We start from the raw sequence: 17,584 nt of genomic DNA, 5'->3' as shown, positions 1-17,584 counted from the left end.
TACCCCTGAACAATTCTCGTCAATTTTGCGGACTATCGCATTAGGGAATCAAACTTATTCAAGGCCATTGAAAAGAGAACAAGAATCCTCTGGACAATTTGGAGGCATGAGTGCCAAGGGGTGCATTAACATGGCACTGGTGGAGATTGAGGATGAGAGGCGGATGTGTGGGCAATCTTTGCCTTGGGGGGTTCTTGGAGGAAGGTGGGGGGAGGAGGGCACTGGAGGGTAGCAATAACAAATGGTAGAGTTTTGAAATAATGGTTGCAAGAAAGTCATTGGTCCTAGTATGTTAATTAACAGCATGATAGTAAACAAAAGGCAAGGAATGATAAATGGTACAAAATGCTTTGATATATAAGAGACAATCTAGATAGCATATGGGATGCAGGTATAAGCTTACAAGCATGTGGCACTTTTTAGGTGGAATTGACACATTTATAAGATAAGAAGGAAGGTGTTGCATGAGGTGATTAGCCAAGAGAATATTAACCTGGATATACCAAACAAGTACTGGGCACTTTTTGACTACACACGGCAACTTATCTACAAGTTAGACAAGAGGTAAACTCTATACATTGATTAGGAAAGAGAAAACTAAACACAGTAAATGGGTAGGTAACATATTTAAGGCATACGGATCCAGTATTAAAATAGGAAAATATTATGGTTTACAGGCAGATTGCACTTATAGGAAACTAATGGCACTTTTACAAACAAGCAGGAATGTGATCCCCCACGAGAGAAAAGTCAGGCTATATAGAAATCATATATATATTATTAATGTAAAATGATAGCATAATATAGAGAATCAATTTGCATTGTGACATTGAATGCTAACGGTTTGAATAACAAAGCCAAGGCTAGGGCAATAGTTATATGGCTGAGAGGACATTCTCCAGATTTGATACTTCTCAAGGAAAGTCATTATATCAAGAAACAGGAATTACATTTTAAAATGTTTGAGGAATGGGCCGTATATCATGTCTATTATGAGCAAGTGCGGCATACAGGGGTGTTGCAATATATATTAACAAACATTTCCCCCTGCAAGTCACTATTTCCAAAACAGATAAGGAGGGAAGATGGGCTCTTATTAGTAGATCTCTTAAGGAAAACACACTAACAATAGCCACAAAATATGCCCCAATAACTGATGACCTGACCCCAATTACAGGCTTATTTCATGCCTTGCTTGATATCCCAGGTTTTTTGATTTTAGGAGGTGATTTTAATTTCCTATAATGTCCAGAGGTCGATTCATCCTCAGAATAAGCTACGATTGGCAGCTGCTATATATCAGAATGCAACTAAGGGTTAGGCCTATTAGATTTAAGGAAGGGAAATGTTCCCAGATAAACTGGAATATTCATGGCACTCAGGTAGGCATAAGTCAGTTGCCAGACTTGATTTATTTTCTACACACACAATTTGCAGTGAAAGGCATACTCCCATATTCAAAATGCATAATCTGACCATTCCTTAGTAAAAATGGAAATAACAGGCGTTAAGGTGGAAAGGCCGACTGGAAAGTCGAGTTGAAAGAAAGTGCATCTTAAGGATGAGGAGTGGTGCAATGAGATACAGAGAGATACCCAATTATTTTAAAATAAATAAAGCTCAACCAGTATTGAGAATATATGGGAGGCATATAATGCTACAATATGCGCTACAATACATCTAAAGAGATTGCGATGAGAAAAGAAAGCTTGAAACTCAGGACGAAGCTGGAGACAGAATAAAATCAGGCAAGTGCTGACATGCAGTGCTCCCCAACACCAGCCAATAAGGGTGCACTTAAAGAAAGCTAGATCTTGTATACAGTAGTATTACTACACACAGGGATACACAGCCAATCACGCATATTTACAAAAGGTGTTTGAAGAGAGTGAGTATGCAGGGAAGCTTCTGGCTTGGCAGATGAGAGATCGCTGAGAGAAAAATAGGATAATATCAAGAAAAGACCCAGTGACCAAGAAAAACATTAAAGACTAGCAACAAATTCAGGAGTAATTTGTTAAACATTATGAATCCATATACAGTACTCAACAACAGGGGGATTCAGGAATGCTCAATGATTTTTTAGATAAGGTATATATCCAAAGATTAACACAAGATCAAGTAGAAGCATGAGTGGCAAAAAAATCACTATTACCGAGAGTGAAATAGTGGTGAAGTCCTTAGCCAATGGAAAAGCCTGCGGGGAAGATGGTATTCCGGCAGAAATGTATAACAAATTTGCATCAGTATTAAATCCAGAATTGCTAGAATTGGCTAATCATGTTCTGGAGGAAGGAGAAATCCCGGCTTCGTTTCGCTTGGCAACAGTAGTTAGTTTTAAAAAAAGGAAAATATAAAGAAAACATCAATTCATATAGGCCCATTAGCCTTTTAAATGTTTTACAAGATCATTACAAAACTTTTAGCTACTCAGTTCAGTCACGTTATCGGAACAGTAATTCATCCAGATCAGTGCGGCTTTGTGCCTTGCAGATATCTATTTTTTAATACAATTTTTTTAGCAGAAGCTAAAGATTATTTTGCACGCAAAAACATACCAGCACCGGTGATGTTTTTAGATGTGGAAAAGGCCTTCGATTTGAGAAGTTGGAAGAACCTTTTTATAATTCTTAAAAAATGTAGAATCATTATAAGACTAAGGGCCATATGTATCATGCCCAAATGCGTTCGCAAACTCCAAAATTCGCAGAATCACACAAATCTGCATGCAAAATAAGGAATCGCAAAATTTGCGATTCCTTATTCTGCAATTGCATTTTGTATGAAGCTAAAAAAATTGCTAATTGTCCCTAAGGAATCGCAAATTACCACCAACTTCAAGTTGATGGTAATTTGCGAATTTCTTGAAAAATGCCAATTTTTGCATTTTTCAAAGTGCCATGTGACACACATACATGCCCTTAGGGCATGTATGTGCACCACATGTGCACCCATGCTTATTTCAGGGGTGCAACAGGGTGTTCTTTGGACACCCCTGCACCCTTGAAATAATTCTCAATTTGCGATTAGCAAATTGCAAATCGCAAATTGAGAATAAATTCCCATTCCTACCTCTGGGCCTCCCGGCCCATAGAAATGAATGGGAAAGTATTCCTTAATTGCGAATTCGCAATTTGCAAATTCGCAATTAAGGAATATCAATAAATCGCTAAAAAATTGCAATTTTCTTGATACATACCAATTAGCAATTCTGAAATAGCGATTTCTTAAAAATCGCTATTACAGAATCGCTAATTGGTACCTTGATACATATGGCCCTAAATTACTTAATATCTAGTTTATACAAAGGAGCTAAAGCCCAAGTAATTAAAATTGTGAGAAATATTGAAACATATGAAGTAAATAGGAGAATAAGACAAAGCTGTCCTATATCACCTATACCATTAGCTATTGCAATCCTCACAACACCCAATATAAATCCGCCCGTAAGTTGTATGACTCCCATTAAATTCGTTGCAGATGATATAGTGTTGTTTTTACAGCCAGATGTACAAAATCAGAAATTTTTTTTTGACAATTTTCCAAGCATACCAAGACTTGGGAGGGTACAAGATTAATAAGTCTAAAATGGCGATCTAAAAGCAATTGCACACAAGACACTTCATTGCATGAATGTTATCCATTAATTAATTCAAAACCCAAGCAATATTTGGGGGTGTATTTCACAGAGCATGTCTATAACGTATTTCACTGAAATTATAACCCCTTTATCAGCAAGCAGAAGGCATTATTTGCTAGAAAGAACACGTTGCTGCTCTCTATAATGGGTAGTATCGCTTTAATCAGGATTTACCATTTAGTTTTACCTTTATTTAACCCCTTCGACGCTGATGACGAGCTGGGCTCGTCATGAGGTAGCCTCCTCGCACGCTCATGACGAGCCCAGCTCGTCACGTAACATGCGATTTAAAAAAACTCAGCGTACGGGCGGAATTCCGCCCGCACGCATGCGGTTAATTTTCTGTTTGCTGCTATTCCTCTGATTCTCAAGATTAGGTTTTTAAGGAAATGGAGGGTATGTTAACAGCTTTCATCTGGGCAAATAAAGCACTACGTTTAGCACTAGACATTTTATATAGGCCTCTTAAAAGAATAAAAGAGGGGGATTAGTTCTTCCTGATTTACAAATGTATTATTTTCTAATTTTGCACATAGCACTTTTAGATTTATCAAGTCCCCTAAATAGCTACGGATTCAATATTGTTTTGGGCAATTATTTTTTCAGGAATCTGATATTAAGGGGTTTTCTTAACTTATCAAAACCCCCCCATAAAGTTAGATATAAGAATTTGCAGTGATATGTTAAACGGAAGGCTCAGATATTCAAGCATTGTGAAATTCCAATGATTAATGGTTTAACTCACCTAATGGATGTTTATATGGGGGAAAGACCCCTTTTAGGGAAATGTTTTGCCTTAAAGTGTGAATGTAATCAGAGAATCATGGAAGGTATGGGTAGATATAAAACCGGGGATTAGGATGCACAAAAATATACTCCAGTGGCCCCTTATTTTAATCAGAGGTTTTCGGAGGGATTTAGATGTATACAGAATACAGGCAAGACAGGAGTTAGCTAAGGAATTGCTGGAACACAGAAATAAAGGATCTATCAGTGGATGGGTTTTGATATTGAGGCAAAATAAAAGTGTAATGGTTTATGAGAAAGTACGAAACAAGAGGGCATGCTAAAGAAATTACTGCTGTTTCCACTAATGTATGGAATAAGATTAATGAATTTAATTTAACTTTGATAAAAGGGGTGAATTTTAGGCAAATGCAATTTTTCTCCAAATGGCTGGTTTATAGAACGCCTGTGTATTTACAAAGAATAAACCTGGAAATGTTATCCAACTGTTTTTTGATGTAAGCAGGAGAGGGCGGGGACATGGACCCAGGTAATTTGAAGCTGCCCGGGTATTGATCATATTGGAAAGAGATCAAATTATATTGCCTTCACGTTTTAGAGTTAACTCAGTCTATAGACACTCAGACTGCACTGCTCGGCTATTCATTGGACATAAAAATGGGTCTTTTGCAAAGAAAAATAATATATATTCTTGTTTTGATTGCAAGATAAATTATTCTGCAAAATTGGAGATCAGGAATAATTCCAACATTCCAGCTGAGGTGACTAGCAGTAAATAGAATCAAAGAACTGGAAAGAAGATAAGCTCTGAGATCTAGTTCATATGATAAGTTCTGCAGTCTATGTGATGCTTTGGAGTAGAAAGAATTTAGTTTAAAGTAAAAGGTGGAATTGGGAAGATGTGCAATATAATATTTATGGTTTATTATTTATCAACTGTGAATTATTGTTGCTGCTATGCAACTAGATTACATGTTTCTATCGTTCTCTGACCTTCTGGCAGCAGTGAATGTTTCTACAATATGCTTTATTCAAAATCTTCCACTAAAAAAGTAAAAAAGAGATATTCTCAAAAAGAAGGAGGTATCTACCGTTAGAAAACCACAGAGGAAATCAGCCGACTCTAATCTCCAAGTAGACTGGTGGAAATGGACCTAAAGAATTCCAAATCTCGCCTGGTACCAACATAGATTAGGTCCTCATCTCCAGGGAATGCCTCTCACAGTAAATCCCCCACCAAGAATTTATGGCTCAAGTTACCTTGCACCCCGGATTTCAGTGTAGACATTTTTAGATATATCTTATTTAACAACACAAGAATGCGGAGCTTCTTACGCTCCGCAACTTTCAGAAGTATGCAGGAAAAAATAACCAGGACACTCAAAACAGCACCAAACAGGATAGCACAATTGGAACAGACAATGTATGGATTTCATTATTAAACACAATGCAAATGTCAGTTAATGCACGACAATATCAATCCGACAAAATGGATTAACAAATATCAATTTTAAACTCACTGTCAATATATGCCTTCAACATTGACACCAAATTGGCCAACCTTAACAATTTGATTAGGCGTGCCCAAAATGAGGCTCTGCTTATGCAGGCAAGCTGCACCTGTGTAGCTAGTGTAGACAAACTATCAACGCTCCCGGCAACGGGGAAACTCCCGGACGACCTAAGAAAAGCAACCAAATCCACATATACATGACTGGCATTTGAATCCCAAGGGATGACAGTCCAACCTTCAGGCCAAGAGAGCAGGGAGAATAACAAAGGAAGCCCTAATACAAATTCAGGAGAAGGACCCGAAGTGAATACCTTAAAGGATCAAGTCCCCAACAACTTATTAAACTGAATATTCAAAGAGCTGATGAATCTCCAGTCTGAGAGGAAGGCGACCACGGGCAGCACAACCTTGGCTAATCAGGGAACTTCCAGGATAACTGACCCCCCAGACTCTAAACAATAAAGAAGGCAGAAAAGGAACGATGGAAAAAGAAGACTGACATAGCAGCATACTTTAACAGCGGCCCAACAACTCAATTTGCAGTAGATCGACCACTGGGGCCATTAGAGGATAAATCAATAATCGTTGATCAAGAGGTGGACCTTATTCAACTGCTCCTAGACAAGAGAGTAGAAAACAGGGCAGAACTATCCCCACAAGAAACTAAAAGGGCAAATATAGGACCTCCAGATGAAACCAGGGGCAAGGAATCAACCATCCAGCAAAATCCAGAAACAGCTACGAGGAGAGATTAAGGTGCAGTACACTCTGACCTAGTGCTTCCCCAATTTGAGAGAGCAGAACATGGGGGAGATCCCCAGTAAGCAACAAACAATACAAACACAAAACTATAAAAAGAAATTCAGGGTTGGAACCAACCACCCAACAATATCCAGGACCAGTTACTGAGAAAGAGCATTATTCAGTATACTTCAGCCAGGAACTCCTCAAGAACCTAGAGAAAGGGCACAGTAAGCAGGGAGGACATCCTATGACTAAGGACAATCAGTAGCTTTGAGGATCTAAGGTCAAGAGATTTGGAATCCATTGAATTTGAAGAACCGAATACCTACTTGGGTAACGAGGCAACCAAAGCTGTCTGTGCATCAACTGACATAGCCAAAATGATATTAAACAAACAAGAACACCTAAGCGCCTGGGGAATGAAATTAATACCATACTACAAACCATGATACCTAGAACCTCTGCTGGCTAGATCAAAGGATCACTCTGAAACCAGTCATGAACGCATTTAGCAAAAAACATCCTCTGTGTGAAGGAGAGCACGCAGTTGAATCCCCAACACGTTCAAGGGAATCTGTAAAAACAGGACCTGGAGGGAAAGCTGAGGTACATACTGCACCTCATGACTGGGGTTGGCTAGCCAAGATAATAAACAACCAAAGCAAATACCTCTGACAAGCTGATAAGACTTCAGCAAAAGCAAATAACATCATGAGGCTCTTCTGGGACTTAAATGAGCTGGGGAATAAGATAGCAGACACCAATTTCCTTCAATATTTCCACACTTTTGATCTTATTATTTTATAAGTTGGTTGAGAGCTTTATTCGATATGCAAAGACATCTTACAAGCATAACATACATTATAAAAACAACATTACAAAAAACTACAGATATGTCATACATTTTTAAGAAGATAAAATTATAGGGATCCCCCTGAAATAAATTAGCTAAAAGGGGATTAAACCGAAATGGACAATCTGTTGCAACGAATCAACCAAAAACGTTTTAAAAATTTGGAGACACCACAGACTATAAGAGGGGAGGTATCAGTCAGTAAAATACGGAGAGCCATCGAATGGATACGTGTTCCCAAACGTTTGAAGAGGGGTTTCAACCAGTATCTCCTTGGGTGGATATAGTCTGGGCACTCAAAAAGAACATGTGCCACCGTCTCTGGCCTGGCTGGGCAGCATGCGCAAAAGGGGGATAAATGAGCATGGGACTTCCACTTAGATACAGTTACTCCTAACGGGAGAGTGCCAACTCTAAACTTGAAATAAAGGACCCTATTATTTTATAAGAAACGCGGCTGGACCAGCCAGGGTACAGGGTTTTAGTTATACCATTCACTAGCAGTCAAGTTAGCCAAATTTGCTCATTCCATAGAAGGACTAACTATTTAAACCTCTATCAAGAACATGCACTCAGTTAAAGAGCTATCAATTAAGCTAGCACCACCTAATGTAATACAAGCTCTAAAATTGATGATACAAGGGTCATCTGAATCCCTCCATTTGATGATAATAAATGTATATCTGCATCCACAAGACAAGGCCAGGTAAATCAAATAGAAGAGGATTTTGAGGGAAAAGCGAATTTCGAACCTTATAATCACAGGAGATTTTAATCTGCATACCCTGGGCACAACTAATGAAGAAGACACATTGGAAGTTCATGCTTTGGCACAGCATATCCCCCCTCAAGTCAGGATCAACTAGGAAAAACAAACTAAGACTGTGAAAAAAAGTTTTAGTAAGATTAGTACACCTAGGTTTCTGTGCTATAAATGGATGATTTTTGGGGGACTGTCCCCGGCTGTGACTTTCCATAACACATTATTAAGTACAACACTTGATTACACATTTGCATTGCTTCCACTGTTTCATCAAGTGGGCGATTATCATATAGGAGTGACTGATCATTGTGACCACTCCCACAAGTGATCAATGTGTATTTGCAAGTTTCTGCTATAATGCAGCCTGTAAATTCTTCATGTCCTGTCATTACCTATAACAAGAAAAGACCTAACTGCGTAACGCAGTACCCAGAAAAATGAATAGTCTCGGCAAAGATACTTCTGAAAGACGAACAAGAGGAAGAATCAGATACACTCACAAGCGGGGAATGCTTCAGAAACGCACTGGGTGAGACCTCCATAGGAAAAAAAGGCCCATGCCAAAACAACTCAGTGAATCAGAAACAAGGGAGTCTGGCAATCTCCGAAAATGCTTCTATTAAGCATTTCAAAAGTAGTGTGGAAACTCCAAAGAAAATAATTTGGCAACTTAAAAAAGAAACTGACGAGAATCTGTCGTTTAGATTATTACATGACATCGAAACTAATAATAATGCTTGATTCTGGCACATGATTAACAAATTATGAAACCCAGCAAATCAGTGTATCAACTCTCACCTAACAGAACAAGATTGGACAACTTTTTTGATGCTCATTACAACAAAGCTCTCTGTGGAGACATCACTTATACTAAAAAAAAGGAAAATTCTGAATCATGGAGAATGGATATAACACACATTGATCAGGAACCCTTTGCCATTACTTCCAACCAAATTACTGAAAGAATATCTAAAGGAAGAAGAGAGGGCACCCCAGGACCAACCATGATACCTCTACTCATGTTCAAATTAGACCGGGAGTATTGGACAGAAGTATTGTAACCTGTATTTGAACAATTATCTCTCCAATTTACAAAAAGGAGACAGGAACGAGCCCAAAAACTACAGACTGGTAGCCCTGAAACACCAAGTATTATGACAGGATACTATTGAATGAATTAACAAACTGGGCAATGGAAAACAAAATATCCCTTTGAATGAAACAGGCTTCCGTAAACATGCAGGGTCTTTTATCAACATATTAACCTTCTCCCTGTTGATTGACTCTCCTGTTGCAACTAAGCAACCACTATATGTTTCCCTCATAGATTACAGCTCAGCCTTTGAAAGGATAAACTAAAACAAACTATGAAGTAAATTATCAAAATGAAACATTCCACCTCTTCTCCTGAAATAACTAATCCTCCTACACACAGTTACATGAATTCAAGTAAAGAGGGGAGCAGGAGATCATTTCACAAAAAAGATTCCGACCATACAGGGGCTGAAACAGGGCTGTGTACCCACAACACTCTTCAATCTCTTCATGGCAGATTTGTTAGCAAGACTTGATAAATGCAACTCGCACTCTTCAAAGATGGGGGGACATATCTTCTCACACCTGTTATATGCAAACAATCTTATCCTCATCAGCGGCACACCATTCAGGCTTCAACATCTGTTAGATGAACCACAAAGCTTCTAAGAGGAGAACGAGTTGTTGACTCTAAATCTTGACAAATCTAAAGTCATGAGTTTGAATCAGCAGAGGCGTAAAATAACCCATCAATGGTATCTGGCCAAACAACTATTGGAAGCCGTCTTAGAATATAAATACCTAGTAATCACCATAGATAGCAAAGGATCATTTGCTGCCCAAAGAGAGTTTATCAAAAGAAAGGGAATAGTGACTGCGGTGGCTCTGAAAAATATTTAAAACTGGATCGCTGGTACCAGCCTTTTTTCGCTGATCCAAGTGATGCAGGCAAAACTGATACTGGTGATTACATATGGAAGAGAGGCCATGAGAGGGAGAGACACAGCCGATATAGACAGCACGGTCACCAAAGCCCTGAAATGATTTTTAATCTGTCAAATTACACATCCCCAGCCCATCTAAGACTCAAATTTGGCATCCAGAGACAAACGCTGGCCTGCAAGGATTCATATGTCAAATGCTGGCATAAACTCCTTGGGGAGAGGAGTTGCCCTAACGGCTAAGGCGCTCGACCTCGGACCTGGGGATCTGGGTTCAAGTCTTGGTAACAACGCCAAAACATCCTGTGATTCTGGGCAAACCACTTAATCTCCCCGTGCCTAACAAAAATGAATGTGCGTCCTCATGTAACGTAACTGGTGCTATGTAAAGCCTCTGATACCTGATGCAGTTCAGGTCAAGTTCGCGCGATATTAAACTCTGCAAAAAAAAAACTCAGACAAAATTAACCTAGGACATTAAATACCCACTTATGGCTAGAACTATCATCTAAAAAGGGCGTTGCCAGGAAGACACCCTGTAACAGCTTGATTTGTAAGACCTCAGGGACTCACAAATGTTTTGAAAAAATTGATGAACAAATCTGCCAAAGGAGCCTCCCTGCTGATGGACAAATCAGCACTATCCGTAAGGGCACATGGATGGTTCACAATACAAAGCTACATAAAGTCAACTACCCAAAGCTACTTAGGGATCGGCTTCTCCAAAAACATAAATGTGGAATATCTGCGATATCATCTTGGCATTCTACCATCAACTCTCCATCTTCACCATGGAAGCACCCCTTGTCATTTCATTGCTGGTTATGTGCGGAGTAGATAGACACCATTGTCCACCTGATATGCAGATTTCAGGAGCTGTCACAAAAGTGAAGGGCACTGCTGAGACCGCTTTTCAATGTCAAAGAAATAGACACCTGTAGGCAAGTGGTAATTGCTTGCTGCTCCAGAGAAGATGCACAACTGAACCGCCAAGTGGTAGAATTCCTGAGCACAATTGCTCAAAGACTAAAAATTTAAGACAAACAGGAAGGACTCAGTGACTGATGGTTATCATTTCCAGAGGCCTTAAGGAGCCAACCATTGTCACTTAGTCGCTGTTGAGAAGTTTCATTCTTAAAGAATTCAAAAGGATACAAAATATTTTACATTGTAGGTTCAGCCCATTTTACAATTTGCAACAAAGTCTTAATTTTAACTGCAATTGTTAAGATAGGAATTTTGCACACACAAAAGCAAATTACATTTTGTTAAATTATTATCCTAAAAAAAAAAAGCCATCTGATATTTTACATTGTAGATAACGTACAATTTGTACTATCGTGCTGCATCTTTGCACACAAAGTTGGATTTCGTACTGTCTTAGCAAGCCTAATTAGCTAAGGAAAGGAGGTTGATTGAGGCTGCGGTTAGTGTCACTTTATTTCTCACATACAAATTGTTTTAGCTTAAACTGAAATGGAACACCGTAAATCTCATTTTGCACATCAAACTTGCATATAATAATGTTGCACAAATGGTCATTCCAGCATTTTATGGAGATTGTATTTTAATTACTGTCGTACTCGTGTTTTAAATTATACAAGTTTTTTGTTATGTGATTGTAATGATTTTATTAATCAAACAATAAATAATATTTACTTACCTTCAGTAACACCTTATCTTGTAGAGACATACAGCCTGATTCATCATTCTCCCGTTTTGCGAGCCCCTAATAGCGATTCATAACGAATCGCTATTAAGGACTTGCAAAACGGGATTCATGTAGGAATTGCAATAAATATTGCGATTCCTACATGTTCCTTATTTGCGATTAGCTAATTGCTAATCGCTAATAAGGAATAACTCCCCATGCCTGTAGGCCCATAGGAATGAATGGGGAGTTATTCCTTATTTGCGAATAGCAATTAGCTAATCGCAAATAAGGATGCGATTTCAAGGGTGCAGGGGTGTCCAAAGGACACCCTGTAGCACCCCTGAAATGTAATCTAAATTGGTGTTGCGCACACACATGTCCAAAGGACATGTGTGTGTGTAACATGCAACTTAGAAAAATGCATTTAAATGCATTTTTCTAAGTTTTTGCTATTTACCGAGAGGTCTGACCTCTCGGTAAATAGCGGCCCAAAATTGCAATTTCGCAATTTTAAAATGCTTCATGAATTGCATTTAAGGAATCTCAAATAGAGATTCCTTAAATTCAATTCTTCGCAAATGTGCGAATTCTTAAATAGCGAATTTTGCATTTGGGATGATGAATCCCAAATGCAAAAATTGCACCCACAAAAGGTAAGATTCTGAGAATCTTGCCCTTTGCGAGTGCAATTTAGCTTGATGAATCAGGCGGATAGTCTAGCCACAGGCTTCTTACTGACCCACCCATCCTCTCCATTCTCCAAATTGTTTTCTTCTTATCTGCAAGATCCATTTCTTGAAATGATTTTATAGTACATTACCACTTGTGGTGGTTGATTCATTATATAGTATGTTACCACCTGTAGTGGTTAATTCAAAGATGTATCTATATTTTTGGCACACTGTTTCCATAGCCAGCTTCTACGGTGGCTCCTCATTTTGGCGTGGAAATTAGTCACTTATGAAACTGACATCAGTACATCAAGAAAGGGCACGTGTGGAGAATTCTAAGGTAAATAATCTGTGGCTAGACTATGGGCCAGATGCATCAAGCTCAAATCCGCTCGCAAAGGGCCAGATTCTGAGAATCTGGCCCTTTGCGAGTGGTATTTTTGCATTTGGGATGCATCATCCCAAATGCAAAAATCGCAAATAGAGAATTCGCTAAATTGCGATTGTTTGCATTTAAGGAATCTCAAATTGAGATTCCTTAAAAGCAATGCATGAAAGTTTAAAAAATAGCGAATTCGCTAATAGGGCACGCAAATTACCACGAAGTACAACTTCATGGTAATTTGCAAAAACTTTGAAAAATGCACTTTTGTGCATATTTCAAAGTTTCATGTTGCGCACACACATGCCCTTAGGGCATGTGTGTGTGCAACATATGTGCACAGATCAATTTCAGGGGTGCAACAGGGTGTCCTTTTGACACCCTGGCACCCTTGAAATTGCATTCTCAATTTGCGATTCTCTAATTGAGAAACGCAAATTGAGAATGACTTTCCATTCATTCCTATGGGCCTCTGGGCCCATAGGAATGAATGGGGAGGTATTCATTAATTGTGACTCGCAATTTGCGAGTCACAATTAAGGAATTCTAAGGAATCGCTATTTGTGTAGTGATTGCTTGATGCATTCCATTTTGCTATTTCTTATTAGCGATTCCTTATTTTTCGCTAATAAGGAATTGCTAAATGGATGCTTGATGCATCTGGCCCTATGTCCTTATCAGATAAGGCATTACTGAAGGTAAGTAACTTGTACATCAAAGTCACCCATAAGAATAAGCTTGAGTTTATAGGACAAAAGCTCCAGATCATTATCTAAGATGTTTAATGTTGGGTAGGCAACATTGTTGGCCACACTACAGTCATAGATATTTTAGATATTGTTTACAGACCCATTGCTGGCACTTATAGATAACCCTAAAACATCACCCAACTTGATGGGGAGCTGCTCATTGACCCAGCTGAGTGAGATTTTAACCCATATTAAGATGACTGCAGAGAAGTGACCAGACAATGAGGGGAGCACATCCACGAGTAGGTAACAACACCTGACCTGTATTACGGCTCTAAAGCTTGGGTCTCCAGGAAAAGGGAGTTATGAAAGTAGTCAATATAGTGCTGCTGAAAATATTGAACATTTGTTTGTCCAATGTATGCGAAACCCAGACACAAATGGATTTGATCTCTATCTTACCTTAGGGTTCCGCACGTTTCAACCAGCAATTACATTTTTTTCAACCAATACTGTGCCCTTTATTGCTTTTGTCCTGAACAGATTTTTGAGCATTGTTTGCTTACTTAGAAAGATGAAAGGTAAATAGTTGAATTCGTACTAGCACACACAGGGGCCATTGAATTGATGTTTTATTTAAAGTATATGTATTACCATTTATTATGTACATATTAGTTTATATTATGAATGCACCTTATGATATCTTTTTGAAATGTTATTGGAATGTTATTTGTGCTGTATGCAGTTTGTTGAGTTGTTTGACTATTATATTCTTATGTTTGGGCATGGGGGTACCCTCTTCAAAACTAGATGTACAGGTTTTATTGTTAGAGTCCCTCTTCAATACTAGATGTACCGGTTATATTGTTAGATTTAGATTACAGATCAACCTGGTTTTTAGGTTTTTGTCTCTGGACTGTGCTCTGAGATAAATTCTTTGTGAGGTTTGTCTTTGTCTGACACCCCTATGTTATGATACACTTTGTTATTACTATGACAATGAATTGTTTGTTATTGTATGTTTTTCTGTACAACTATTTAAGGTTTGTAATTGAACTAAAGTATTTTAAATGAAGATGACACAACTATTGATAGGAAACTAGAAGCATTAAACCTTTACATACCTGTCTAAGTATTTTAACTTTTCTATATTCCAGGGCATTGATGAACCAGCTCAAAAGAAAAAGCACATGCAATCAAACGGCAAAGGAGATAGTCAGGAGTTATTCGCCACTGCAGGGCCATCAGCCAAACCAGGAGAACCTGACAAAGTATTTCATATTTACATGTCTGCAGTGTCTAATTATATATGTGTGGTCTTATCCAGTAGCTTCAATTGTTTAAATATATCTCATTCATCAATTCATGTAGTCTTGGTTTCTACACTAAGGCACAACTCAACCCCTTTGGGTGGTACTCTTACTATGCTTGTCTGAATAGTGCTAGTGTGAACAGGACCATGCAGATTTCCTAGTCCAGATGTGAAGTACAATTCAAGGGCATTGCCAATGAAAACAACAACAATACATGATTGCTGATCTAGGAAACCCTTCATCAGGTATGCTCCCCATAAAGAAGTACAGTCATGAAGGCGGACTGGGTACCTATCAGCCTCTAAAACTGTATTTATAAGTCCTTGCCACAGCAGGGCACATGCACATAAAACATCCTTGGCACCCAGAAAAGCCTGAGTAAAGTCACACATACTGTGTACACTGACATCATTTTGCACCTGACACCTAAAAACCTGAGTACCTTACACATACACAACGGAGGTAATAATCTCTCCTTCATAATCAGGGGCACCTTCTCCCTCCTTGATGGTATAGAGGCCAGAATTGTCCTACATCTATTCTGAGGTGGTAGCTCAATAAGCAGTGACCACTTGTTACCTTTTGGAGAAGAAGTTTGAGAACCAATTTCAGGCCAGATGTGCTAACATTAGTAATAGCGATTACCAAATCTTTTGTGACTCACTATTTGGTAATCGCTATTACTAATGGACCAAAGTGATATTTGACCATTATTTCCTGATTAGTGATTCACAGTGGGTCGCAAAGGGACCTACCTCATAAATATTAATGAGGTAGGTCACAATTTGTTACCCGCTAGGATTTGCTGCAATCACAGAGATGGTGGCCTGCTGGGGTCAGCAGACCACGATGTCTGTCATTGCGTTTAAATAAAGCAATGTTTTTTTCAAAGCAGCCTGTTTTCCTTAAAGGAAAATGGTATGCATGAAAATAAAATGGATGTTATATTTATATTTTTTAAGAGTAGGCCATTGAACCACTGCCTGATCTTATAAAATATTTTTGGGAACATTATCAAAAGGGAAGGCACTCTAAAGGGACCCCTTACAATTTGCGAATGGGTTACCACCAACTTTGAGTTGTTGGTAAAGTATAAATGTTTTGCAACTGCATTTCAGTTGCAAAACATTAGTATATAGCATTCAGGTTCCCTATTTGGAATGGACGCCATTTCAAATAGTGATTCTGCTTTTGGTTGCAAACCCACATTGCTATTCGGTAACTTATTGCTGAATCACTATTTCTGGTGTGTACAATAAAAATTTGTGATTGGAAAAAAGAAATTGGGCTATTTGCGACCTAAAAAATGCTTCAAACATTTGGGCCTTAGTTCTAAGTCTTTGACGCCCTTACAAAGTTTAAATTTATGCAAAGATTTAAGGTGGTCCACAGTATCAAAGGATGCTAGTAATTCCAAAGGTATAAGCAGGCAGGACTACCTTTTATCCAAAATATGTTGCATAATATCCAGGATCTTTAGATTTGCTGGTTTGATGCTGTGACATTTATGAAAATCCGCAATTGTTTAGTAGCTTTGAAATGATGTGTTCTATTGCTTTTCCTAGCCAAGATAGATTTGATACAGGGGGATAGTTTGGCAGAACTTTCAAGTTAAGCGAGGATTTATGAGAATTGGTGTATTTTGGCCACTTTTTTAGGATATAGGGAAAGACATTTCTTAAAGAGCGCTTTTCCTTGGATTGAATTGAAGGCTATCGATTAAGAAGGGCTTGTAGGCAGTCGTGTGACTTTTTGGGATGGAATGATTTAATGTTGTTCTGATGTTGCTAATTTATCATAGAAGAAGCATAGGGATTTCTTGTTTTGAAAGGTGCATTCATTACGTGAAGATGTTTTAGCAACAATATTTAATGCACATCCTGAAAAGGCTAGGTCCCTTGCCTGTCAATCTACAAACACATAACCTAATAACATATAATCGTTTGATGAGGTGTGAGCTGCACATTTAACATTAGTAATCTTAGATGGCAACAAGAGAGCTCGCACATGGGTATACAATAATTCAGCATTATGTATTTCATATCCAGCTGAAGTAAGAAACCCTCTCATTGCCCATAACTGCCCAAAACCGAGGGTAACCCCAAACGAATATTTGCTATCTATGTAAATGTTAAACTTCATGTTTTTTGCTGTATAGCATCATTTGTTTAGGCAATTAATTCTGCTGCTACTGCGCTTTTGATATTGGACAATCGAGCCCCTTCAGCATGTGTTTATGCAGTGCCAACAGCATACAGGGCTTACAATGTTTCCTGGTGGTCCCTCAAACTGGAGCCATCAATGGAAAAATCAGCATCAGATAGTAGGGTATCTTGCAAATCAGGTCGCACCATGGTATGGAATTCAGTGGCCAGTACGAAATCATGGAAACCATCATCCTCCAGCATCTAGTTTTGTTTTTGGGAAGCAGTGTGGTGGGGTTCAAGGTGACGCAACGCTTTATAGTAATATGTGATGCAATCAAAATTAATTCATAACGTGTTAGCCTGGCATTCATGAGGTGTTGAGTTCTTTTTGATGTAAGCAGCACATCTACTGCATGAAGAACCTGCAAAATCAATTGATGTGCTAGATCAATATTCTGAGATTGTTCAACAGTCAGGGCACTGCTACCACTG

The 17,584-nt window shown here is 38.6% G+C and overlaps 1 protein-coding gene across 1 annotated transcript in view; it reads left to right on the top strand.

Moving 5' to 3' along the window:
* LOC144784001 (uncharacterized) overlaps window positions 1-17,584 on the top strand; it is a 1,599,281-nt gene that overhangs the window by 1,379,052 nt on the left and 202,645 nt on the right. The window contains exon 26 of the mRNA XM_078662713.1: window positions 14,790-14,903. Coding sequence (XP_078518839.1) covers window positions 14,790-14,903 — 114 coding nt within the window. The remainder of the gene's footprint in view (window positions 1-14,789; window positions 14,904-17,584) is intronic.

This window comes from Lissotriton helveticus, chromosome 10, assembly GCF_964261635.1.
Source record: "Lissotriton helveticus chromosome 10, aLisHel1.1, whole genome shotgun sequence".
Lineage (NCBI taxonomy): Eukaryota > Metazoa > Chordata > Amphibia > Caudata > Salamandridae > Lissotriton > Lissotriton helveticus.
This window is presented reverse-complemented; position numbering and strand designations above follow the sequence as displayed.